This window comes from Lytechinus pictus, chromosome 6, assembly GCF_037042905.1.
Source record: "Lytechinus pictus isolate F3 Inbred chromosome 6, Lp3.0, whole genome shotgun sequence".
NCBI lineage: Eukaryota > Metazoa > Echinodermata > Echinoidea > Temnopleuroida > Toxopneustidae > Lytechinus > Lytechinus pictus.
The window spans coordinates 11,815,010-11,841,802 of NC_087250.1; the positions used below are offsets into that span (position 1 = coordinate 11,815,010).

At 35.6% G+C, this 26,793-nt stretch overlaps 1 protein-coding gene across 1 annotated transcript in view; it reads right to left on the reverse strand.

Annotated features, from left to right (window-relative positions):
* LOC129262945 (uncharacterized) overlaps window positions 1-22,825 on the reverse strand; it is a 33,256-nt gene extending 10,431 nt beyond the window's left edge. The window contains exons 1-6 of the mRNA XM_064100756.1: window positions 22,595-22,825; window positions 18,539-18,664; window positions 9,106-9,280; window positions 7,210-7,356; window positions 1,743-1,952; window positions 813-1,042 (exon numbers count right to left, since the gene is read on the reverse strand). Of these exons, the coding sequence (XP_063956826.1) occupies window positions 813-1,042; window positions 1,743-1,952; window positions 7,210-7,356; window positions 9,106-9,280; window positions 18,539-18,664; window positions 22,595-22,708 (1,002 nt within the window). The 5' untranslated portion in view covers window positions 22,709-22,825. The remainder of the gene's footprint in view (window positions 1-812; window positions 1,043-1,742; window positions 1,953-7,209; window positions 7,357-9,105; window positions 9,281-18,538; window positions 18,665-22,594) is intronic.
* Window positions 22,826-26,793: the final 3,968 nt, after the last annotated feature.

A 26,793-nucleotide genomic window follows, 5' to 3' on the forward strand; every position in this document is an offset into this window, starting at 1 on the left:
TTAATCGCTAACATTTGTGTTACGGAGCCTGGAAGAGCGTTGGAGTGGCTGCAATTGTTTGTAAAAGGCTATTCCAATAACCATAACCCATGGGTCCTCCTCCCAATATACATGTATATAGTATATTCATAAACATATTTGTATACTACATTAATTAAATCCCGTATATTGATTGGTTTAAATAGCATCACATGACCAAACATATCCTAGCTATGCTGTTGAAACAAAAGGCTCATGAAGAAAATGTGCAATTCCGTGCGGTTAGTGATGGAATAGTGCACTATTCCATTGGAAATGATGCAATATCTCGGGCGCGCCGATCTAGTACGATCTGATACGATCATTACAATTATTACAATATTAAGATCACCATTAACACTCGTGGCGCAAATCGTAAAACGTATGGTTGAACTATGAGTACTATTATCAAGATCCGTTGTTATGAAACAAAAATGTACCAGGACTTTATGTACCAGGACTTTATTTCAAAAGTATAGATGGAATTATTCACCCCCTTTTGTATCTGATTTTATGTTTCAAACTGCTCTTAAATCAACTTTGCAATGGAAATTCCTAGAAGGACTCATACAATTTTTCCTTTCTCCTTAAAAGAATTTCAAAATGGAAAGTGGAGGTTCGATATCTCATAAACCATCATCTCATAACAATGTTTAGTCAATAGAACTAGTAATTTGGACCGGCCATAAGGAAGTCTATTTGCTTATTGATGTTGTTTTTGTCGGCTTAAATACATAATTGGATAGCGGTAGTTTTCAGCGAATCATTTGATTAATTAATATCACCATGTTCACCTGTCCTAGTTCACCAAAGGGGAAATAGAACTGCAAATGAATAATGGGTCTCCTGTTTTTCGGCATCTCGCTTGGCAGAAAAGCTAGCATGGCCACTCTTTTTCCTACACACATGTCATCCTTCATCGAGGCTGTGTACAATCCGGGTTTGTCCAAGTTGAAAAGCAGCTTGTCTTTCGTGATGGTGCATTCGGAAGGAGACAGTTCCCGACGAGAAACGCCTCCTCCCCCTGTTAGGTGGAAGATACACAATCAAGAAAAGCGCAGTGGTTTCATGTCAATCGTTGGAACATACAGGAAATAAGGTGCTAAAGCCAAATAAAGTGCCGATTTAGCACTTTATTTGGCTTTAGCACCTTATTTCCTGTATGGAGCTCGTATAACGTGCTGTGACGTACCACATTAAACACCGTAAGCGCTGGAAATCAGCACCTAAACTGCAGTCACCATACCGCCTGCCTGAAGTGCTGATTTAGCACTTATTCTTAAAAATATTTTTTGGTTATGTATTATTTTTTAGATTGAGGGAGGAAGTGAGGGGAAACCCATTAGTCGGGATTATTTACACTTTAATGCTTCTGTACTTCTTGTCTTCAATAATATTATCAACAATGAGCAATAAAATAAGGTTAATCGGCCCTAACTACTGCAAAAACTCTGGTGTTGATTTAACACCAGCCCGAAATCTATATATGTCCACACCAGATAAGTGTTAAACAACACCAGTTTCGTTTTGGTCTAACACCAGATTTAATTAATTAATTAATTAGTATTAAAACAACATCGGCTCGATTCCAAACTGGTGTTGTTTCAATACTTCTCTGGTGTGGACATATATAGATTCCGGGCTGGTGTTAAATCAATACCGGAGTTTTTGTAGTGACAAATATATATTTTTTTAAGTACGTTCAACTGAAAGGTAAATCGTACCTTCGGTGTGATCAGAACCTTTCTCTGACTTGTGATAAACAACCACCTTTCCTTTCCCTTCAAGAGCAGCCTGCGAAAGCTCTGCACAGTGGCTCAAAATCATCTCAACCGGGCTTCCTTCGAAGTTTCCACCGACGTTGACAGTTGGACAAATTGCTACATCATCTGTTTCGGAAACTCCTTCCATGAGGTCGGCTGATGAGATGCCAACTTTAAAGAAGGTGGAAATGGAGGTTGCACATGTGCTTAAATAACCTGACACCCTAATTTGTTTCATGCGTATTTTATTCAGTGCAACAATCTTACTATTCATTGCGTTTTAGATCAGGGCCCCGTCTTACAGAGATACGATTGATCCAATCAATCGTATCTCTTTGGAAATCCATCAGTGTCATAATTTTGTCTTTCAGGAAATGTGCAAAATGACCTTAGTAAACGAAGGAGAACACACCGAACTGTCAAGAAATCAAAGAATTTATGGACATACATTCATATCCAGAAATTTCTTTTGAGCAAACATGCATTGAATATGTTGACTTTGCTGGTTTTGCGATTGATCGGATCAATCGCAACTCTTTGTAAGACGGCTCCCTGATCCTAAAATGAACTCCAAGAAAGGCCATGTAGCAATGTATTAGTTTCACACTGAACAAACTCCGGTGTTGATTTAACACCAGCCCGGAATCTACATATGCCCACACAAGAGAAGTATTGAAACAACACCAGTTTGGAATGAAACCCTTGCTGTTTTAATAATTGGTGTTGTTTAAACACCTATCTGGTATTAGACCGAATTCAAACCGGTGTAGTTTAACACCTCTCTGGTGTGGACATATTAGACGGGTCAATATATGGTTTGACCCGGAACAAATTGCAACAAATGATTTTTCAACTGTTTCTGGCAGTATTTGACCTCAGGAATAACATACTAAAAATCTACCAAAATCCGCATCCGGGAAAGTGGTTATTTTCAAGATGGCGTCCAAGATGGCCGCCATTCACTAAAAATGGATATAACTCACTCATTATCCACCCTAGAATCCTATTTGGGTTCATATTCCATGGTCCAATGGGTAAACGAATTTATTTAGACAAGTTAGAGTGAATATTAGCACTCCAAGGTACCAGGAAAATCCAAGATGGCGCCCAAATTGGCTGCCGTAGTCTAAAAAATCCACAATTCATCTATTACTTACTTAAGTGGCTTTAATTTGGTTTCCATTCGATTGTTTTAATGGTGAAGTAGTACATCGGGACAAGTTACAAGGACAGTCAGTGGTCTGGTGTGTCCATAAATACAAGATGGCTTCCAAAAATATTGAGTTTAAAATGGCTGTTTATCCTTAAAATGGGCATAGCTCATATCACATCTACCTGAGAGATATGATTTTGGTGTCTAGACCATGGTTTCAATGGTCAAATAATACATTGTGACAAGTTACAAGGACAGTCAGTGGTCCGCTGTGTCCAAAAATACAAGATGGCTTCAAAAAATTGAGTTTAAAATGGCTGTTTATCCTTAAAATGGGCATAGCTCATATCACATCTACCTGAGAGATATGATTTTGGTGTCTAGACCATGGTTTCAATGGTCAAATAATACATTGTGACAAGTTACAAGGACAGTCAGTGGTCCGGTATGTTAAAAAATCCAAGATGGCTTCCAAAAATGGAGTAAAAAATGCTGTTGCTACTTAAAAAAACCCAACATAGTTCGTTCAATATCCGGGAATATGATTTTTGTGCCTATACCATGGTTAAATGGGTCAAATAATAAATTGGGATAAGTTACAAGGACGATGGGTGGTCAAGTATGTCCAAAAGTCCACGGTGGCTTAAAAAATAGTATCAATTAGCCGCGATGGTATTTAAAAATGCAAATTGTTCATGTTATATTCGTCAAGGGCATATGATTTTGTTGCCTATATCATGGTTTCAAAAGGAATAAAATTAGTTACAAGGACAGTCAGTGGTCCAGTATGTCGAAAATCTAAGAAAGCTTCCAAAAATCGGAGTCTAAAATGACTGCTGTTACTTTTAAAATGGACATAGTTCATTATCCACCAAGGAGATATGATTTCGGTGACCACACTATGGTTTCATGGTTAAAACAATACGTTTGGACTGGTTACATTGATATGCAGTTGTCCAGTTTGCCTAAAACACAAGAGGGTTTTTAAAAAGGGAATCTAAAACGACTCATATTCAATAGTGGTCAGAGTTCTACAATATTCACCTGTAAGAAATAATGTTGGTGTCCAAATTGTGGTATGAAGGGTCAAATAATAAAATCGGACAAGTAACAAGGATGGTTAGTACTCAATGTTGTCAAAGAATCCATGATGGATTCTAAAATTTCATCAAAATGGGTGCTGTACCAACTCATGAAACAATAATAACTTGTCCCCATGCATTTAAGTGCAGGAACCTAGATTATTTCTAACAGGTAGATATTTTACGTAACAGTAGTCACTTTAGAACCCATTTTTTAAGTTTACTTGGATTTTGAGGCAAAATGGATAGCTGCATATCATAGTAACCAGTCCCAAAGTATTGTTTGGCCCTTGAAACCCTAGTGTAGACACCAAAATAATATCCCCAAGGTGTATTTATAATGTTCTGCATCCACTTTTAAGTAACAGCAGCCATTTAAGACCCCCATTTTTAAAGCCATCTTCGATTTTTGGACATACCTGACACCTGACTGTCCTTTCAACTTAACCAAATGTATTGCTTGACCCTGTAAACTCTAGCATAGACAGCAAAATCATACCTCCAAGGTGTATTTATAATAAACTATGCATACTTGTAAGTAACAACAGTCAATTTACACCCCATTTTTTTTTAAAGTAATCTAGGATTTTTAAAATACAGACAACTGATTGGTCTTGTAACTGACCCTAGTGTATTACTTGACCTTTTTAAACCATGGTTTAACACCAAACTCATTTTCCCCATACAGATATTAAACAAACTATGTCCTTTTATAAGTAACATCAGACATTTTTTACTCCATTTTTGGAAGCCATCTTGGAATTTTGGACATACTAGACCACTGACTGCCATTGTCTTGTCCTAATATATAATTTGACCCTTGAAACCATAGTTTAGACACCGAAATCATATCTCACAGGCGGATTTAAAATGATATATGCCATTTTAAAGTATCAACAGCCATTTTAAAATCAGGTTTTGGAAGCCATATTGGATTTTTGGTCATACCAGACCACTGACTGGCCTTAAAATATGTCCTAATGTATCATTTTGGCCCTCAAACCAGTGGTTTAGACACCAAAATCACATTTCCCAGGCCGATATGAAATGAGCTTTGTCCGCTTTAAGTATCAGCAGCATATTTTTAAGATCAATTTTTGGACGCCATCTTCGATTTTTGGACATACCAGACCATTGACTTTCCTTGTAACTTATCCTAATATATTATTTGACCCTTGAAACCAGTGGTTTAGACATGAAAATCACATATCCCAGGTCAAAATGAAATGAGCTTTGTCCGCTTTAAGTATTAGCAGCCATTTCAGAATCATTTTTTGAAATCCATCGGGGATTTTTGCACATACCAGACCACTGACTTTCCTTGTAACTTATCCCAATGTATTATTTGACCCATTTAACCATGGTAGAGACACAAAAATCATATTTCTGGACATTGAACAAACTATGTCGGATTTTTTTAAGTAGCAACAGCAATTTTCGACTCCATTTTTGGAAGCCATCTTTGATTTTTTAACATACTGCACCACTGACTGTCCTTGTAACTTGTCCCAATGTCTTATTTGACCATTGAAATCATGGTCTAGTCACCAAAATCATTATGTCCCAGGCGAATATGAAATGAACTTTGTCCATTTTAATTATCAACAGCCATTTTAAACTCCATTCTTGGAAGCCATCTTGGATTCTTGGACACACCAGACCACTGGCTGTCCTTGTAACTTGTTTCAATGTACTATTTCACCCTCAAAACCATTGAATAGAAAACAAATTTAGATGAATTGTGGATTTTCAGCCTACAGCAGCCATTTTGGGCGCCATCTTGGATTTGCCTGGTACACTGGAGGGCTTATAATTCATTCTAGCCTATATCAATTTTTTTACCCCCAGACCATGGAATATGAACCGAATTAGTATTCTATGGTGGATAATGTGTCATTTGTATCCATTTTCAGTGAATGGCGGCCATCTTGGACGCCATCTTGAAAATAACCACTTTCCCGTATGCGGATTTTGGTAGATTTTTAGTATGTTATTCCTGAGGTCAAATAGTACAAAATACCGTTGAAAAATCATTTGTTGCAATTTGTTCCGGGTAAGGCTATTTTTGGTCGTATATTGACCCGTCTATATAATAGATTCCGGGCTGGTGTTAAATCAACACCGGTGTTTTTGCAGTGCACTGTTCCCAGTATCTGGAATAGTCTCCCTGTCAATATCCGTTCATGTTCTTCATTACGAGTATTCAAAAATAATCTAAAAAAACCCCATATCTGTTTCAAAATAATACCCCTTCATATATATTTTTTGGTAAGCACTTGGAGAGCAGAATATTACTCTTTTTGTCATATAAAGCGCTTTGAGCATGATAATGGAAAGTTGCTATATAAATATTTAATGTATGTATGACAGAGTATCCCTTGCCAGCCAATCCTGAACCTCTTCCTAGTTTAGAATTTGCAAAGATCATGGACATCTTCGAAAGATCAAAGCTAGGATGTCATGAAATATCAAGGGGGTTTTCGTAATCACTACGCATGCAGACGCTTTTTCCTTTTGTCAAAAACCCTACAAAATGAAAACAGGCTCTGTCGATAATCAGTGAATTAAAACAGCAGTGTCGTCTTGGTGGGTGTTTCATGAAATTTGTCATCGGTGATTAAATCCTTGGTTTTTAATGGGCTAAGGAGCACTGTTCCCTAACTATTACTGTGGTATATCACTCTAAATACCGAGGATATAAAATAAAACCAGATCGGCTGTGAATAGTGACCAGCCGAATTTAGAATTTGTTTTAAATCTTAAGGATTGACTTTTAATTCAAAAATATTTAAATTCATTTTTTTTTTTTTTTTTATTCCAATCAACAAGGTTTAAATCTAAATTTAATATTCGGCTGTTCTCTATTCACAGCCGATCTGGATTTATTTTAAATCCTTGGAATTTAGAGTGTAACTGTGGGAGAGAGAGACAGCGTGCCAGTGTTGCCAACTTTGATGAACCGGTCCCTCTGGCTCCGGACAAATGACAAATGTTCGTCCAGCCCAAATCTTCAAATGATCTGCTGTCCCTATCCACCAACTCCCCCCCCCCCCAAAAAAAAAAAAAAAACCCTCTCAGTTGTCCATTGTTATTTGAATCAAATTTTCGAAGGGATTGGTGCGTTGTAGAAAGCGTGTTCGTAGTGATTTCGAAAACTCTCTAACAATCGTGGGGGGGGGGGGTTGGGACTTACTCTTGATGCCGTGGTCTTCCGATGGATCGGTCAGACGAACTTCGATAGAGATCCCCATTTGCCTATTTTCGTAAAGGCCATACGAAATACCTTCCTTCCCAATTGTTTGATACGCCGTAGGTTCCTCAAAATCGACTTGGACAGTGCCTTAAAAGATAAAGGAATCATTCTTCAAATCGTCTCTCAAAACTCAATACTTCAGCAGACAATGGCAGATGTGTAGTAATAATTATGTTTTTAACAGAATTATGGCGCGATATAAATGATGTGGATTATCATCATCATAATTATTATTCAAAATTGAGAAGATGAATAATCATGATAATAATAATAATAATAATGATAATAATAATAATTACAATAATAAGGTTGCTCTATACCAAAATCAGTTCATGTGTTAAACCAAACTTACCCCGACCCGAAGCATGACTTTAAGGACGTTCCACAATTAAGTTTGTGCGCATTATGACGTGCTTTGACGTCATAATTCATACATAGGTGATTGATTAGTTTTAGATATTTTCCCTTGATCTGCATTCTAAAATGAGATCAGATGAGCTATTTTGTATTATATTGAAGGTGATTTGCTGAAAATAAGTTATGAACCCAATGTATAAATACCTCTACATTTTCATAATACCTTACTCTGCATTGGTGGAAATTTTAAAGAACAAGACATCGATTTTGAATGAATGGTAAGATATTTTAAAATGTTTCCTCACATAGATGTAAAGCATTTGGCGTGTTTTTGTTTTAAAAAAAAACCACTTGTTCCAAAAGTGCTGTTTAAAACACGTAAATGAACCCCCTTTTTTGCTGACACATATTAAGTAAACCCTTTTCTACAACTTTGCAGTTTTGAAAAAAAGTGATGCATTTATTGTACTTTGCAAATATATTATGAAAAAAAAAACCTTTAGAGATAGGTCTTTGTGATCTTTTGGCATCATTCATAGCACTTTAAGATGCTACTAGCCTTAAAAGTGCAAACGAATACACGTAGCAATATGAAATGAATATCCATGTTAAGTATAAAATTCTTAAAATTATACTGTGAAATTTGACGAAATTTACAGAATTTGACTGAATAATAGAGGTTTGTAGCAATCTCATGACTTCTAAAAAATGTCCAAATCTTTTGAATGCCCATTCCAAGAGAGCTTCGAATTGGGTAAACCTTAAAGCTTGCTAATTCAAAAGATAAATAAATAAGGCGAATGACGCCATGTGATTTTTTTTGCTTTTTGGAATATTAAGGTGCTAAAGTAACTCTGTGCAAAATTTTATGAAACTGACATGGATTTCATTCTAACTTTGGAATGTCCTTAACTCACACTTAATTCTTTGTAAAACACCCCCTAGATAGAACACTCATTGGACATTTCCGTACTCGTGTGGTTTCACGGGCCTAATTACAACTGGCAGGCAAAATATATTAATTCGAGCCAAACCATTCTCAATTTTTAAATTTGATATTGCTGATTGACAAAAATTAATAAATATGATTGACAATCTGACACTGATTCTAGGGAGGGTATCTTCTAAACTTCCTTTTTCCAAATTGGAAAGATATATCAGCACTTTGGAACTATGTTTTTACTGGCGGAAGAATTAGTGCCATTTTACTCTCTCAAGTGATGAATTTGATCCTGTCAGGTGTAGTCTTCATAAATGCCAATTTATTTTTTAAATGAGCCGGTCGAAGTACCTTTTTCTAGTCAGATATGGAATGTCAGACATAATCCTATTCACTGGTCGTCTGGTAGTAAACATTCAACCCTCAAATTTCCTCCTTATTTTTTTGATTTTTTTAAGTGCCACTTTAACAAACGAGTCTATTGAAATTCAATTAGGCCTCTGATACCGTGTATTCATGAATGTATGACACTACTTTACCTCGTCCTCTCACGATGCAGAAAACTTCCTTGATCAGTATAGTGCTAATAAGCCTATTGTCTTGAAGAATGTTGATATTCATTTCCTGGATAACTTGGTTGTTTTTTATATCATAGTCTTTCAGAAAGAAGACGATATAATGCATTAGGCATTTCATCTCAACCTTTGTAATTACCTGCGAGTTTGATATAAATAATAACAATAATATAAGCCTATTTTGACTTTATGTAAATTCCCCGCCCATTTATTTTATATTTAGCGAATCCTAATCTTAAAATTTGCATGAAAATTTGATGATAGGACCTGATGAGCCTTGACCAAAGGCAGGGACGGCAGATACGGGGGAGGGGGAACTCACTATCCAAAAATTCCAGGTAGGAAAGCATTGTCCTTTTTCAAATAAAACGTGCCTTTTTTCAAAATGAAATATCCTTTTAAAGTAAACCTGCATTTTATGTCGGTTTGCGCTTCGCGCTTGAATCAATTATTGTTTAGCAAGGTACTCATCCTGTTCATGGTTACAAAAATGATCAGAATATTAAGTTCTCAGGTTGGAAAAATTATTTATTATTTATTTATTTTACTTATTTATTTATAACAAAATATTTCAGCAAAAGCTGGTATCAAAAGGGGCCCTAAAAGCATAAAAACATGTATATACAAGTGATACAAATATACAAAGTAAAAACATTATATAAATCATACATATTAGAACACAGAAAGGCATGCAAAATTGGAGCCATTAGAATGTTTGTAACACAGGAACCATTAACATTTTAAAATTTGCTGGACATAATGTATGATTTGATTTCTTTTTTAAAACTAGCATGACTAGTAGTCAGGTCCAGATTTAAAAAATGTGCTCAGAAAAAGTGCTTTAGGCATTTTGTGTGAATGCTGATTTATCAATTGTAATTCAGGGGTGCTGAATCCAAAAATGCTGTTTGTCAATCTTGATTCTGACGTTTTCATCCTCAAATCGGCAAAAACAAAATGGCGGCATTTTGAATGCGGTTTCCCATATTCAACGATTTTTATGTATGATTATATTTCAGAAATTGGGGTCTATGCATTATTTTGATACCCAGGGTTGCAAACATAATGTGTGCGATTGATTCGTCAGCCATCTTTAACTCCAAGATGGCAGCCATCATTCACAGCTGCTGATTGATAAATAATATAGCCAAATGTTTGTTAATTTTGGGGCGATGCTGGCATAATCACATTGTGTTATCTTTAACATGTCCGCCATTTTTTCCTCGCATGCATAGCAGAAGCAAGACATGGACGTCGCTTTTGCTACGGAGGCGATGACCATGGCGGTGGCGAAGTCAACATCATATCCTAACCGAGGTTAAGTTTTTGAAATGTCATAACTTTTAGGGTATAGATGTCTATTTCATGAAACTTAGGATTAAACAAAGTCTATTGAGACAGGTTATAGTTACAAAAGGTCGTCAAGGGTACCTGAGATCCAACATAGCATCCAAAACGGCATTCGTTAAGCCATCAACTCCAAAAATTAAAGTAAATCATCATAATCATCAAAAAAGCTTTCAAGGCAAATAATGAATCAGGACATGTTTACAAGATAGTCAATGAGTGTGTCAGAGAATCCAAGATGACCTTCCTAAATGGCGTCTATAATGGACGTTGTAACTTTGAAATGGTCCAAATTCATATAATATCCACCTTGTAGAAATGACTTTGGAGTTTACCAAGAAAAAAATTGAAACATAAAAAAAAAAAATCATGGTTCCAAAGGGAAAATTACATTTAGTCCGGGTTATAATTGAGCAAGAAGCCACACGGAAAAGGAAAAATTTTAATATAGTGCTTCTAGACCACATTTTTTACGCTGAATATGAATATATGAAGTAACCAGGCTGTATCCTAAAAATTAATCCGTGAGGGCGCTTTTTTCAAAATGGCCGCCAACTTTTCATAACATTTGAATTTTCGTACATAGATTTTGACATACACATTCCATTGCCACAAAATTAGTGTCATTTGAAAGACAAATAAATTTCCTATAATTTGGTACTATTTAAAGGGGATAAGTAGGTCATTTTAGGTAGAAAACTGAATTTTTTGTCATTTTTTCCCAAAAATTTAACATTTTGCAAATACATGATTTTACATAATTCTAAGAAAAATTAATAAATTACCTTGAAATATTTCAGAAAACTTTATTGATAAACTATTATTATGTCGATGAAATTCCAACTCTCTATCATTGTTTTTAGCAAAATTATAAGGTATCAAACTTGAATACTTCAATTTCAGAAATGCCACTTTTTGTATGCATTTCCATAGACTAATACGTATAACATGAATTATACATGTATGTATAATGTTTAGTTCAAAATTAAATGCAATTATCTCCGCTTTTTAACCACTTGGAGATTAAGAGTATGCTTTTCTCTATCAGATACATAAAAAAATGTTGGCACATCAAGGTCTGACCCTCTCATGGGGGTGGGGGTGTCGAAGTCACCCCCTGCCCTTGGCCATATCATGTTGTTGTATATTGCCTATTTGTTGGAAATAAATACTTTTTTTTTGGAGCACCCATTAAGGCAAAAACAGGCATATCTGCTATATCCCCAACAGCCACTTTGATTGCTTTGAAACTATTTTCAGAGGAAAGAGTAGGCCTTGTTCTGCCAGCTACATCTAAAGAAGTGGCACATCGAAGCCTACCCCTCTCGGGGGGGGGGGGGGGGCTTTTGCTTAATTTTGCCAATTTATTTGAAAATTCACAATTTTTGACCCAATATTGAGGCCAAAAAGCGTTTGTGCTTTGTTGTACACCCCATTTTATTGATTTAAAACCACTTAGAGAGGAAAGAGTAGGGTTAGTTCTACCAGCTACATAAGCGCGGACACATCGAACCCTAGCCCTCTCAGGGGCTGTCTAAGTCAACCCACCTTCTATATCATGTATATTACCGATTTATTGGATATTTCACAATTTTGGATCACCCATTGAGGCAAAAGCGCGTTTCTTCTATGAAGTACAGCCAATTTTATTTTCTAGCAATGACTTCGAGAAGAAAGTAGGCTTTGCTCTATCAGCTACATATAAAGAAGTGTTGGCAAATCGAAGCTTATCCCCTTCAAAATGTTCAGGGGGGGGTAAGAATTTATCCCTTCAATTTCCGGTATTTGACTATTTGAAGAGCTCACTTGCAAAAGGGGTTAGGACCATTTTTCATCAAATTTGATTTTTTTTGTCTCAATGTATAGATTTTTAGTAGCTCTATAAGATGATACCAAAGAAAAGTTGAAATTCCCATTAAAAAGTGATCTAAAATGGCAAAGAAAAATCACTTTTTTTTCAAACCTCTAAACCTCTAAATTTTTAGCCATTCTGATGAAAACAGCGAAAATTTGAAATTCACATGAAAACATGAATAAAAGTGGCAAAGAAAAATCAATCTTTTAATCAAAAGAGATTGGATTCATTTCAGTTTAGTTGCAAAAGGGGTTAGGTCCACAATGATAATTTTTTCTAAAATATATAGAAAAAATTGAAGACAGGTAGATTTCTTTTATACCAAATTTTATGTTCATATGATAGGGTAGTACATCATGGCAATTTAGTTTCTCATAAGAATGTTGCAATAAGTGAGAATAAAAAACATGGTTTTTCTCGGAATGGTCCAAAGTGGACCTAACCCCTTTTGCAACTAAACTCTTCATATAGAGGGGGGGGGGTTGACTTAGATAGCCCCTGGGAGGGGTAGGTTTTGATGTGCCAGCGCTTCTTAATAATATGTAAGTGATAGAGCAAAGCCTACGCTTTCCTCTCCAAGTAATTGCAAAAAAAATAAAATTTGCTATATGATATATAGTAGAAACGCCCTTATGCCTCAATGGGTGACCCAAAATGGTGAATTATCCAATAAATCGGTAATATACATGATATAGAGGGGGGGGGGGTGACTAAGACAGCCCATAAGAGGGCTAGGGTTTGATGTGCCAGCGCTTATTTATATGTAGCTGGTAGACAAATCCTACTCTTTCCTCTCTAAGTGGTTTAAAATCAATAAATTGGGGTGTACAACAAAGCACACACGCTTTCTGGCTCAATGTTGTGTCCAAAATTGTGAATTTTCAAATAAATTGGCAATATTTAGCAAAGCCATCCCCCCCCCCCCCCGAGAGGGGTAGGCTTCGATGTGCCACTTTTTTAGATGTAGCCAGTAGAACAAAGCCTACTGTTTCCTCTCCAAGTAGTTTCAAAGCAATCAAAGTGGCTGTACTGTATATAGCATATATGCCTGTTTTTTCCTCAATGGGTGCTCCAAAAAATCAGTATTTTTTCCAACAAATAGGCAATATACAACAACATGATTTAGCAAAGGGCAGGGGGAGGGTGACTTTGACACCCCCACCCCATGAGAGGGTCAGACCTTGATGTGCCAACATTTTTTTTATTTAGCTGATAGATAAAAGCCTACTCTTAACTCCCCAAGTGGTTAAAAAGCGGAGATAGTTGCATATAATTTTGAACTATACATTATACATACATGTATTATACATGTTATACGTATTAGTCTATGGAAACGCATACAAAAAGTGGCATTTCTGAACTCGAAGTATTCAAGTTTGATACCTTATAATTTTGCTAAAAAGAATGATACAGAGTTGGAATTTCATCGACATAATAATAGTATATCAATAACGTTTTTGAGAACATTTCAAGGTAATTGATTTATTATTCTTAGAATTATGTAAAATCATGTATTTGCAAAAAAAAAATCAATTTTTGGGAAAAATGACAAAAAAAATCAAGTTTTCTACTTAAAATCTCAGCCAAATGACCTACTTATCCCCTTTAAATAGTACCAAATTGTAGGAAATTTATTTGTCTTTCATATGACACTAATTTTTGTTGCAATGGAATGTTTATGTCAAAATCTATGTACGAAAATTCAAATGTTATGAAAAGTTGGCGGCCATTTTGAAAAAGCGCCCTCACTGGTCAATTTTAAGGGTACAGCCTGGTTACCTCATATATTCATATTTAGCGTACAAAACTGGTCTAGAAGCACTATATGAACATTTCTCCTTTTCCGTGTGGCACCTTGCTCAATTATAACCCGGACTAATTGGGAAAATTTCAGAGCTAATCAGTGGTGCAGTTTTGCAATAAAATGATGATGGCTTTAAAGGAAAAATGACATTTCTAGAAAAAATTTGGCTGCAAAGTGCATACAATATCTACCAAGATACATTTTTGTGTCTTTCTCATGATTTCAAGGGTCAAATGGTATAGGTGAAGACGAATTATAGGAATATGCTGTTGTCCATTTTGTAAAAAAAATGAAGAACGCTCCAAAAATTACATTCGAAGGAGCCACCATAAATACAAAAATAACATTACCTCATAACCCATTTAACACCACTATTTTGGTTTCTCTGTTCTTAAGACTCATAAAAATATGATTTGCAGGAGTTAGGGACATACTTAGATGACGGTGCAACAATAAGAAGACATCCGAAAAACAAACTTTAAAAAATAAGGTACACTTTCACCTAAAAAGTTCCATAATTCACTGATTTCAAGACACGTCATTTTAGTGCTTAGGAATATCCTATGGTTTCATGATTATGGGACAGCAGTCATTTTTACGCAATTTTAGAAGTCGCTTCGGACTTTTACGACCGTGACGAAAAGGAAAACTGACCATGTTTGTTATTTGTCCCGATTTATTATTTTATCTTTCAAACAACGATGGTATAGATTTTGTTAACCTAATTATGACTATGTTTAGGTGATGGAAGTCTTTTTAGACTCATTTTGAAAGCCATATTTGAATAATAGGCAAAATGGACAGCTTCATACCATTGTATAACTAGTCCTAAAGTATTATTCAACCCTTGAAACCATAGTATAGACACTAAAATCATATCTCCCATGTATTCAGAATAGATTATGTCAATTTTTAAGTATTAGCAGCCATTTTAGACTCCTTTATTGGAAGCCATCTTGGGTTTTTAGACATACAGAACCATTCATTGCCCTTGTAACTTATCATAATGCATTACCTGACCATTTAAACCAAGGGTTAGACATCCTAATCATATACCCCAGGCGGATATTTAACAAACTATGTCAGTTTTTAGGTAACAATTGCCATTTTAAATTCTAATTTTGGAAGCCTTCTTGGACATGCTGGACATCTGACTGTCCTTGTAATTTATCCTTTATTATTTGACCCTTTAAACCATGGGATAAACACCAAAATCATATACCCCAGGCTGATATTAGACAAACTATGTCAGTTTTTCGGTAAGAACGGCCATTATATAGACTCCATTTTTGGAAGCCATTATAGATTTTTGGATATACTGGAACCACTAACTGCCATTGTAACTTGCTCCAATGTGATATTTGACCCTTTAAACCATGGGTTATACTAAATAAATCACATTCTTCGGGCGGTTATTAAACAAACTGTGCCGGTTTGTAATTAACGACAGACATTTTATACTCCATTTTTGCTAACCATCTTGGATTTTTGGACATGGAAGGCCTTGGACTGTCTTTGTTACTTGTCCCAACGTATTTCTTGACCCATTAAACCATGGGTTAGACACCAACATCATATCCCCAAGGCGGATATTAAACAGAGCATGTTGGATTTTAGGGTTTTTAGACTCCAATTTTGAAAGCCAGCTTAATTGGATTTTTGGACATAGTGGACCGTTGACTGTCCTTGTAACTTGTCCCAGTTTACTTCTTGACCCTTGAAATCACCAATGAATGAAACCAAAATAAAAGACACTAAAATAGGTAATAGATGAATTGTGAATTTTTAGGCCATGGCAGCGATTTTTACGCAATGTTGGATTTTCAGGTACACTGGAGTGCTTATGTTCACTCTTTCCTTTGTACCCCTACACTATTGAATACATGTATGCACCGAAAAAGATGTCTAGGGTAGATAAAGTGTCGGTTATTTTAATTTTCAGTTAATGGCGGCAATCTAAGACGCCATCTTAAAAAATAACCACTTTCCCGGATCCGGATTTTGGTAGATTTTTATTATGTTATTCCTGAGATCAAATAGTACTAAAAACCGTTGACAAACATTTTTGTTACAAGTTTTGGGGGTTCAGAATAGAGCCAAAAAAAAGGTGTAGAATGGCGGCCATATTGTTTTTGCCAATTTGAGGATTTTAACATCGAAATCATGGTTGGCAAACAGCAAATTTGGACTCAGCGCCCTCAAATTATGCTAAAACACTTCTCAATTCAGCATTAACACGATTTGCCTAAGGCAATCTACTTTTCTCAAATCTGGACCTGACTATAGGGTTTTTAAATGAAGGGGCAAGGAATTGAACATTGGTATTGAGGAGATAATGAATGAGCATTTAGAGTTTTCAGTATTGCATTTTGGGACATCGAGTTGTAGGTTGGAGGCAGATATTGCATTTACGTTATGTTTTTCGGATACTAATTTAAAGTTATCATTAAAGAAATTGGAAGATGAATTATTTAAACTCTTAAATATGAATATTTATCGGAAGTACATTCCTCTTTGGGGATAGGAGAACCATTCTAGTTTTTGAATAGTTGATCAGACGGGGTGAGGACGATAGCTTTTAATAATATTCTGGCAGCACGTTTCTGAAGTTTTATTATTAGATTCGTTTGTGTGATAAATAGTAAGCCCCATACTTCACAACAATAGTCAATTTGACTTTGGATTAAACAGTTATAAATTATTTTTGCCGTGGTAACATCAATTAACGGATTAGCCTTTTTCAGTATGGCGAGAGCAGCACATACTTTTTAACTAACGTGTTTTACATGATCATGCCAAAGAAGTTAATCGTCTATTATGACACCTAAACACTTAGTAGACTGAACCTTCTTTATTACTTTATCATCAAATGTAATAGAAATATCTGAATCAGATTTATTATAATTGTTCATTCTTTGTCTTGACCCCAGTATCATCATATTTGTCTTTTCAACATTGATGATTAACTTATTTAAATTTAACAATTGGTTTGGAGCATTTACATCGTCTTGTAAAACCAATTTTATACTATCTATATCGAATTCTGATAAAAAATAATGTTTTGTCGTCGGCAAACATTGTAACTTGACCATTCTTTATTACATGAGGCAAGTCGTTAAAATCACAAATTTTCAGCTCGCGCTTCACGCTCGAATTATTTTATTGTTAAGATACGTATCCTATTCATGCGTCACTAAATACAGTCCTTAACAGGTTCCGTTTTTGGTCAGTATTTCTATATTTTAGCTAGCGCTTCGCGCCCGCGTTGATATAGTTACATGCACATATTTTTTATGATAACAAAATTACATGAAATGTCCACACGTTAGGCTCGCGATTTGCGCCCGCAACATCCTACAAGGATGTCATTTTGACAGTAGTTAGCACCGTAATTACCGTAATAGACCAAAAAGCGTGTTTTTACAATTTTATATATTTCTTTCAAACCCCTCGCTCGTTACGCTCGCTAGAGGAAAACAGAAAGCATATATCTTATCAATCAGAAATCACTTCAAAAGGCTTTGCCAAATGTAATTACTACAAAACACACAACTACTTCACACAGTTGATAATCTCATGGTGAAAATATAATTATGTTTGCACCAAAATGCCCACTATAAGAGCTCTTTTTGGCTCCCCCAACGAAAATACGTTCCGCCGCCCCTGACCCAAGGTTAATATGTAGTAAATAAGAATGATTTAGTATAATCAGCTATTCATGATATGATTAATGATTGACTTTTTACAAAATTGTGGCTGGATGAAATCATCTTGATCCCAAGACTGCAAATCATACAATATTATTTAACACGATAGCCCATATGACGAAATAAACGAAGAAATTTCACCTGTCTGAAGTCGAATATTGTGTACAAATATAATAGTTGAAAATAATTGAAAATTAATAATAATTCATAACATAGTTTTATAATAATTGTTATTATTTTTTCATGTTGTTAATGTTCATTTTTCATGTTCTCATGTATCGTTATCCTTTCATTTATTTCATTCTTGTTTACATGCATATAATCATGATAATTGAAATGGGGTTTCAAGGGTGTTGATCATCGAGATCAAGGGCGGATGCAGGATTTTCCAAAGGGGAGGGGGGCATTTTCCGAGGAAATATTTGACAAGGAAAACTAAAATATTTCAACAGAAGTTTAAGAACATGTCGTCCACGGAATAGTTTCACACAAAAAAGGTGTTCACTTTCAAGGTGGGGGGGGGGGGGGGCAGACTTCTGTTTTAACGTCATTTTTACATTGCAAATTGTAATTGTGCCTCTCAAAGGGGAGGGGGCTTACGGGCCGACTTTGCCCCTCCCCTGGATCAGCCAGTGATCGGCGAAAGGTTTCATGTAAGAATGTTTTTATTCAATTATTTCTTACCCTCTTTTGTGTTACACCTTTCCTCGAACTCGTCTCTAAAATCACGTCTGAGTCCGTATCCAACATCACCGATATAGCCCGGGTATTCGGTTCATACCCCACCCACCTCTCATGTTCTGCGATTATCTGCGTAATAGGTAAATGAAATAAGATATATATATTTGTACCTTCAAGTTTCTTAATATATTTATCACTACATACATTGCAATCGCCTATAATGAGTACCTATACTAACTTAATAATAATAACAATAACAATAATAATATTTCACTTTTATATAGCGCTTGATACATCTGACCCACGTGTCTAAGCGCTTTACAGATTATATTATTAACCCGGTCTTTGGATTCAATTAGTCACTCATTGTACACACATTGTACGCCTATCCTCCACTTCCTGGGGAGTATTCCAGTCAGTCGCCAGCGATGCGCACACAGTACTGGACCGGCTACAACGACTTTCACATCCTACCGGGTACCCATTGGGCGCATGGGTCGGGAGTGGCAAAGTGCGGATTAACGCCTTGTCAAAGAACGCCAGACCGCGGTAGGATTTGAACACACGACCCTCTGTTTACAAGACGAGAGTCGGAACCACTACTCCACGGCTCCTCCGATTCTCTTGTAATGAACACCTATCAACTCCAAGAATGACTGGAATGAGGACTGGGAAATGAATTGTGTGGGGGAGAGAGTTCCAGAGACTCGGTGAAACAGCAAAAAAAAACCCGGCTTTATCACCCCCAATGCCATTATGGTTCTGGGTTCTCGAAAACACTTTTTATCCATGTGTGCGTGGTTTTAATCATTAATCGATCTTAATGTGTTAAGTGAGGGAAGTCGTGATGAGACGTGATGCATGGATTAAAATTCCAAAGATATTTGACTTATCGCGACCAAGACAAAAGCTGATTTAGTCGGAGGAAGCCAGCAGCCAGCCCAGTCCAGTGCTCGGACCATCGCCCATCTGATCACAGTTACTCCTGCCTTCCTCGACCAAGCAAGGACCAAGTAACGACCAAGATTTTCCAATAGGAGTATCCGGGTTGCATCTTGGTATCTTAAGTGATTCCATGTGGAGTTCCATAAGGCTAAATATTGGGTCCATTACTTTTCCTTGTCTACCTCAATGACTTAAATCTTCCTGAAAATATCATATACTTTTTTCTGGCAGACAACGCATGCATAAAGACCACCAATATATTTACTTGACGCAGCAACAAAGACATGAGACAAGCCTTAGAATGGATCGAATGCAATACATTATTTATCAGTATGCAATAAAACCATACTTGCTTTTTTATGTCATGAATGAATGAATAATATTCACAAAGTTTTAAATCGGAAATTTACTGGCCTAACTACCAACGACTAACTTACATAGAAGGGTCATATACATAAAACTTGAAAAAAAATAATGGAATTATATGTAAGGTTAGATCTTATTTCCTATTTGAATATTGTCTAATATGCACCCTACATTTATTATTCAGATTTTGAATTAAGGTGTAAATGTGTGTGGTTTTTGCCATGATTAGCATTTCAACAGCACTTCTCCCTCTACATAAAAAACATTATTCATTATTTGTCATTCTAATGCTCTAGCACACACGGATTTTTTTTACACATGGTATTTTTTAGATATCTGACCCTTTTTTCGATATCATCTGGGGCGATTAATATATAACCTTGGCAAGCATGAATTTCCATCTGTTATTAACACTTCATGTATGTTTAAAAAGAACGTCAATGTCCATCATTACCCTACATGCCCTACACGATCTGCTGGACTTGTTCATTTGTTTGCTAAGATTATATATAAATGGTCCAAGATCATAACGCTAAATGTAAGGTATCTCAGGAATACCATGTGTTAAAAAGACATCCGTGTTAAGCTCGATAATCAGAAGAACAAACTTCTCCTTCTACATATAAAAAATGCATTATGTATTATACATAATGCATTTTTTATCTGTAGAAGGAGAGGTTTGTTCATATGATAATCCCGGAATAATCATAGCAAAAACCCCACGCAATTACACCCCTACACGCCCAATGCAAATGCGAGGTCCCGTATACACAAAAGGTTAAAGATTAATCGTACGCTTGATTTTCAGGAATGATACTAAATTGTAGTCAATGGAATCAATCGTAGAAAAAATGTTCTCCGATCATTGCTAAGCTTTGTGTTACGGGCCCCCGGAGTTTCAATGTACAGGACGTAGGGTGCTTCTATCTCAGCCCCACCAGAGGGCCGTTTCATAATAAAAGCTGATCGCGAGTTAGAGCGACTTTATGAACGACTGGTGATCCTTTTTTTTTGGGGGGGGGGGGGTAAATGATATTCCGCAATTAAAGTTCATTGGTGATTACTAAGCGCGTAAGAACCCGAATATAGGTGAAAGGATCACCAGTCGTTCTTTAAGTCGCTCTTAACTTCCGAACAGCTTCATGAAACACCCACCTTGACTTTACACAATGTGTACCGTACACCCTTTTCAGCGATTGTGAACTTTTGTCCGTTTTCTTCTTGTTTCTCATATCGTCTTGTGTTTATTTTGTTTCGTTATTTCTAGATCTTGTAATGTTTCGATAAGTTCTGTCCCTGTAATGTATTATTTCGTGGTATCCCGTTGGTATATCTGGCATATTTTGTTATCGTTGAGCCTCAGTTGGTTGTTATTTAGGGGAAATTATACGTATTATTATAAGTATGATGAATAAAAATATAATGATTTTATTGACATTTATATTTCGTATAATATAAAGTTAGATATGAATAAGTTGTATATTAAAGAAATTGGGCATTTCGTAATTATACATAACTTATACCATTTTTATTCAGGAAAACCTTCATTAACAAGCTCTGGTCACATTTGCTCTTCGGTGGCCGTACGGCGAGTTGAAAACAGCCGTTTTAACATTTTTTGTACCAGCTGCATATAGGTGGTTTGAATTAAGATTAATAAAACGGCTGTTTTTGACTCGCCGTACGGCCGCCGTAGAGCAAATGTGACCAAGGTATATTTCATTTCGTTTTTTTTTTTTTACTTCTTATTATTTTTTAACTTTATTGTTGCACTTGACCTAAATAAGATAAGTTCCATCATCAATGAATTGATAATCGAACAATAAAATAATTGTATTAAAAATCGGCATTATGCATGTCATTCAAGTGTGCAATGAATTCATGCATTTTTATGTCATGAAGATGTTTCGACAAGTGTACAGAAATAAGGCATGCGAATAGATTAGTATTACGAACCCCTTAGTGTTAAGCTCTTGAATCTTGAATCCCTTGAGCCCAATACTACAGAATAATTGTTGTACCTGTCGACGTACGCCGATTAGAATGTCTCAACAAGTGAGGCAATCTGCTCAATCATTGCAAATAATTCAAGGTCTCATAGATTATTTAAACCAACTATTATTCTTACCACATAGTACACTCTGAACATGCTGAAAAGGAAGAGTAAAACTTTTACCCAATATTGAATTGAAAGAAAACGAGCATGCTTGCTGTGCGTTCTTTCCCCAATATTGGGCAAAATACAAGTTAAAAGAGTCGATTTCAACGCATTATTGCGTAAGATTTGCTAAGTATTTGGTATCATTTTACCCAGCAAACATACATGTTCCCATTTTATCCAATATTTGGTAAACTTTTTTGGAGTGTAAAAACGCGGTTTAAAATTTTAAGCATGTTGTTTAAGCCCGGCACTCTAACAACAGCAATAAGAATAACGGCAATCTAGCATCGGACACTTGGCGCCCAATAATAATCTTGATAATAATTCCAACGTATCTTTGTGGGGGCGTCGTGGACTAGTGGTTATGACTCTCGTCTATCAATCTGAAGGACGTGGGTTCGATTCCAAGTCATGGCCGGCGTGCTTTCCTTCCGCAAGAAATTTAACCACATTTTGCTCTTCTTAACACAGGTGAGGTGAATGGGTACTGTTATTATTTCTGTTCATTGTTCAATCACATAGGCCTACAGCTGAATCTGTTAATCCGAAAAAAATGCGAAAATAAATAAGTAAATAGATTACCTTACCTGAGCAATTTGATAATGATGCGACTGATGGAAGAAGGCAATTTTGACAGGGAAACCCTTGCGAATTCCATGATTTCTTGGGACGAATCCGATGAATCCTATCTTCTTATTCATGTTACTAGATTATCAAATGCTGACCGATTATCGAATACTTTCGACAACAATTACAATTGCGAAAACGTCCAAGGAGATTTCCACTCTTTTGTATTCGACTATCAATGCCACTGGTGCTTCAGACAAACGTTGCTAAGTTGATTGTCCCTATTTGGCTTTACAAAAAAAAACTCTCAAGCTACAATCACAGCTGAATTATCATAAATGATCTTGTGAGCGGTACGATACGTCCATGACACGTGCGTTCGATTCGCTCACACACTTAAATTTTACATGCGATCGAATTCAACCAACTGAACAAAACAATATTTGCGGAAACATTGTAGGACACACTTAAAGGTACACGTATTTTGACTCCCGTTCACTCACGTGTTAAATCCCAGCTCATTAAAATTTCAATAAAAATTAATTCATTCTCATATTTCGTTTTAAATTACTTAGATGAATGACGATATACAGTACAACAAAAACAGTACGCTAATCAGGTACTTGTCTAGCTGGAATATAAATCATATGACCTGAAAAAATATAATTTCGATCAGTTAATTATTTTTTTTTTGCAATTTTGCTAAAGTTCTATGCTCCTTAAAATGGTGATTTATAAAAGACACACAAATGAATCATAAGTGAGGAAGAAATTATCATACGCCTGATCGATCGGTTCCTCTTGTTTCTACATACTATGGTATTGGATTTTCCCCCTACTAGTCCAGGATAGAAGAGGCATAACCTTGTTTTTTTATATATACAATATTTTTTTATGGTTTCTCGTCAATTCGAGGAAGCTGATTACGAATCTGAATGATGCCACTCGTGTAACCTTGAGCATTTTCCGCAAATTGGCAAATCCAATATGGCCGCCAAAATATGCAAATTACCCATGAAAATCATAAAATTTTCCGCACACTGGCTATGAAATGCATGAAATTGTTTGGCAGGAGTGAAATACTCTCTGAAAAAATAATTTTTGACAAAATATTTTTTTTCCTGATTTTCAAAATGGCCGCCATAGGCCCTTGTATACTCTATTATGTACAATATGAATAGGGAAAACTAATTTTCACAAAAATGAGCACCAAACTGCAAAAAATTGCGATGTATGAACGAAGTAATATATGCAAATCTTCATTACTAACGAGATATATCATTTATTATGTCATATATAGGAACATTGCTGTATTTTGATATGTAAAATAGCCGCCACTGGCCCAAACAGTATTGCGTACAATGGCAATTGGGGCCAAAAAAATCACAAGAGTGATCACTAAAATGCATATCATTAAGATTAAACGAGTGGAATACTGACTAAAAACATAATTGTTAACGAAATATATTATAAATATCCCATGTATGTGATGAATGTTGTATTTTGATATTCAAAATGGCTGCCAGGGGCCCTAAAAGTGCTATGCACAATGAGAAAGAGGAGCAAAGAAATCACAAGAGTGAGCACCAAAATGCATATACATGTGATAAATTAATGGGATACTGTTTAAAAACGTATTTTCTAACGAAATATATCATTCAGGTTTCAAGTTTGTGTTAAATACTGTATTTTGACTTTCAAAATGGCCGCCATAGACATTAACAGTATTATGTACAATGCAAAGTGGGAAACCAATATTCACAGGAGTGAGCACCATAAATGCACGTAATAGTGATCTATGAGTAAAATATTGTCTGAAAGCATAATTTCTATTAAGATATATAATTCATTCTGCCAGTTAGGTGATAAATACTGTTATTGGAAAGACAAAATGGCCGCTACAGGCCCTTACGGTATTATGCACAATGTGAATTGGAATAAATCATTTCAACAGAATTTGGCTTTGCTTGGCCAAATGGTGATGTATGAGTGAAATATAGTCTGAAAACATGATTTATAACATATCATATCTTATATAATTTAGGTGATAAATACTGTATTTCAACATTCAAAATGACTGCCATAGGCCCTTTTTGTGAACATTATTTGTCTCCACTCAAATTGTGTATTATACGATAAGGGCCTATGGTGGCAATTTTCAATTTAAAAATGCAACATTTATCACCTTAATTACACAACATTATGATATATCTAGTTAGAAACCATGGTTTTAGACAATATTTCACCCTTACATCACACCTCACAATTATATGCAATATTTAGAGTCAAGCATAGCCAAATTCCGTCAAAATTATATGTTCCATGTTACAGTACATAATATTTTTAGGACCTATGGCAGCCATTTTTTTATTTCAAAGTACAGCATTTATTACTTCCACGACCAATATGTGATGTATTTAGTTAGAAATCATGTTTAAGACAATATTTTTACTCGTACATCACAGTTATATGCATTTTATGATTCTCACTCTTGTGAAAATTAGTTTCCCTATTCGCATGTTACATAATTTAGTTAGGGTTTGTAGAGGTTATTTTGAATGTCAAAATACAGTATTATCACCTATATGGCAGAAGAAATGCTATAATTAAAACATATGTGTTTTCAAATAACATTTTACTCATACAACAGGATTATATGGATGTCATAGTCAAGCAAATCCAAATTCTTACAAAATTATATGTCCCCATTCACATTGTAGATAATACTGTTAGGACCTTAAGGGACCATTTTGAATTTCATAATACAGCATTTATCTCATGCATGACAAAATAAATGATATGTCTTGCTATAAAACATGTTGTCAGACAATATTTTACTCGTAGATTACAATTACATGCATTTTATGTTTATTACTCGTGTGAAAATTAGTTTCTCCATTCGCATTGTACATGATAAATATAGGGCCTATGGCGGCCATTTTGAATTTCAAAATACAGCATTTATCACATAAATGGCATATTAACAATGATGTTTCTAGTCAGTAGTCCACTCGTTTATCCTAATAATATGCATTTTAGTGATCACTCTTGTCATTTTTTTGGCCCCGGCCATAGCCTTTGTACATAATACTATTTTGGCCAGTGGCGGCTATTTTACATATCAAAATACAGCAATGTTTCCATATATGACATAATAAATGATATATCTCGTTAGTAATGATGATTTGCATATATCACTTCGTTCATACATCGATTTTTTGCAGTTTAGTGATCATTTTTGTACATAATAGAGTATACAATTGCCTATGGCGGCCATTTTGAATATCAGGAAAATAAATGTTTTGTCAAAAATCATTTTTTCAGAGAGTATTTCACTCCTGCCACATGATTTCATGCATTTCATAGCCAATGTGCGGACAATTTTATGATTTCCTTGGGTAATGTGCATATTTTGGCGGCCATATTGGATTTTGCCAATTTGCGGAAAATGCTCAAGGTTACACGAGTGCCATCATCCAGATTCGTAATCAGCACCCTCGAATCGACAAGAAACCATCAAAAAATATTGTATATATAAAAAAACAAGGTTTGGTCAAGTTTCTATGGGCCTATCCTGGACTATACTCCATGAGCTTGAGTGACTACGAACACTCTGGCCTGTATTCTGATAGCAGGTTTAACTTAAACTCAGGTTTAAAGTTGTGGTTTAAGTATGGATAGCCAATTGTTACATAAATCACTAACAGTAGATATTTCGTACTTCAGCTCATTTGGCTCTCAAATCATTCATAATTGTCTAGGAAGTATAAAATAGATGATTGTCCTCACCATCGATGAATCAGGAAAATGCACAGTTAACATAAGAAACAAACAACTTAATAACAATTTCGATACTTTTGGCTTCCCATACTTAAACCACAACTTTGAACCTGAGTTTAAGTTAAACCTGCTATCAGAATACGGGCCTCTGTGTTTATCTTTCATAAGAATCATGTGAAAATGATATGAAATATGTTTTATGGTCCGCCATGTCCGGGGGGGGGTAGATGTCCTAGGGGGTACTTGTCCTAGGGGGTACCTGTCATAAGGGGGTGGATGTCCAGGGAGGTAGATGTTCTGGGGAGCGTTTCATCAATATTTTTATCCGACAAGTTGTCAAATCTGACATCTTTCCATGATTTTGATTGGCTGAGAGGCACTTTTCCTATGGTAACTGTCGGATGAAATGGGACTTGTCGGATAAAACGACCGACAAGTC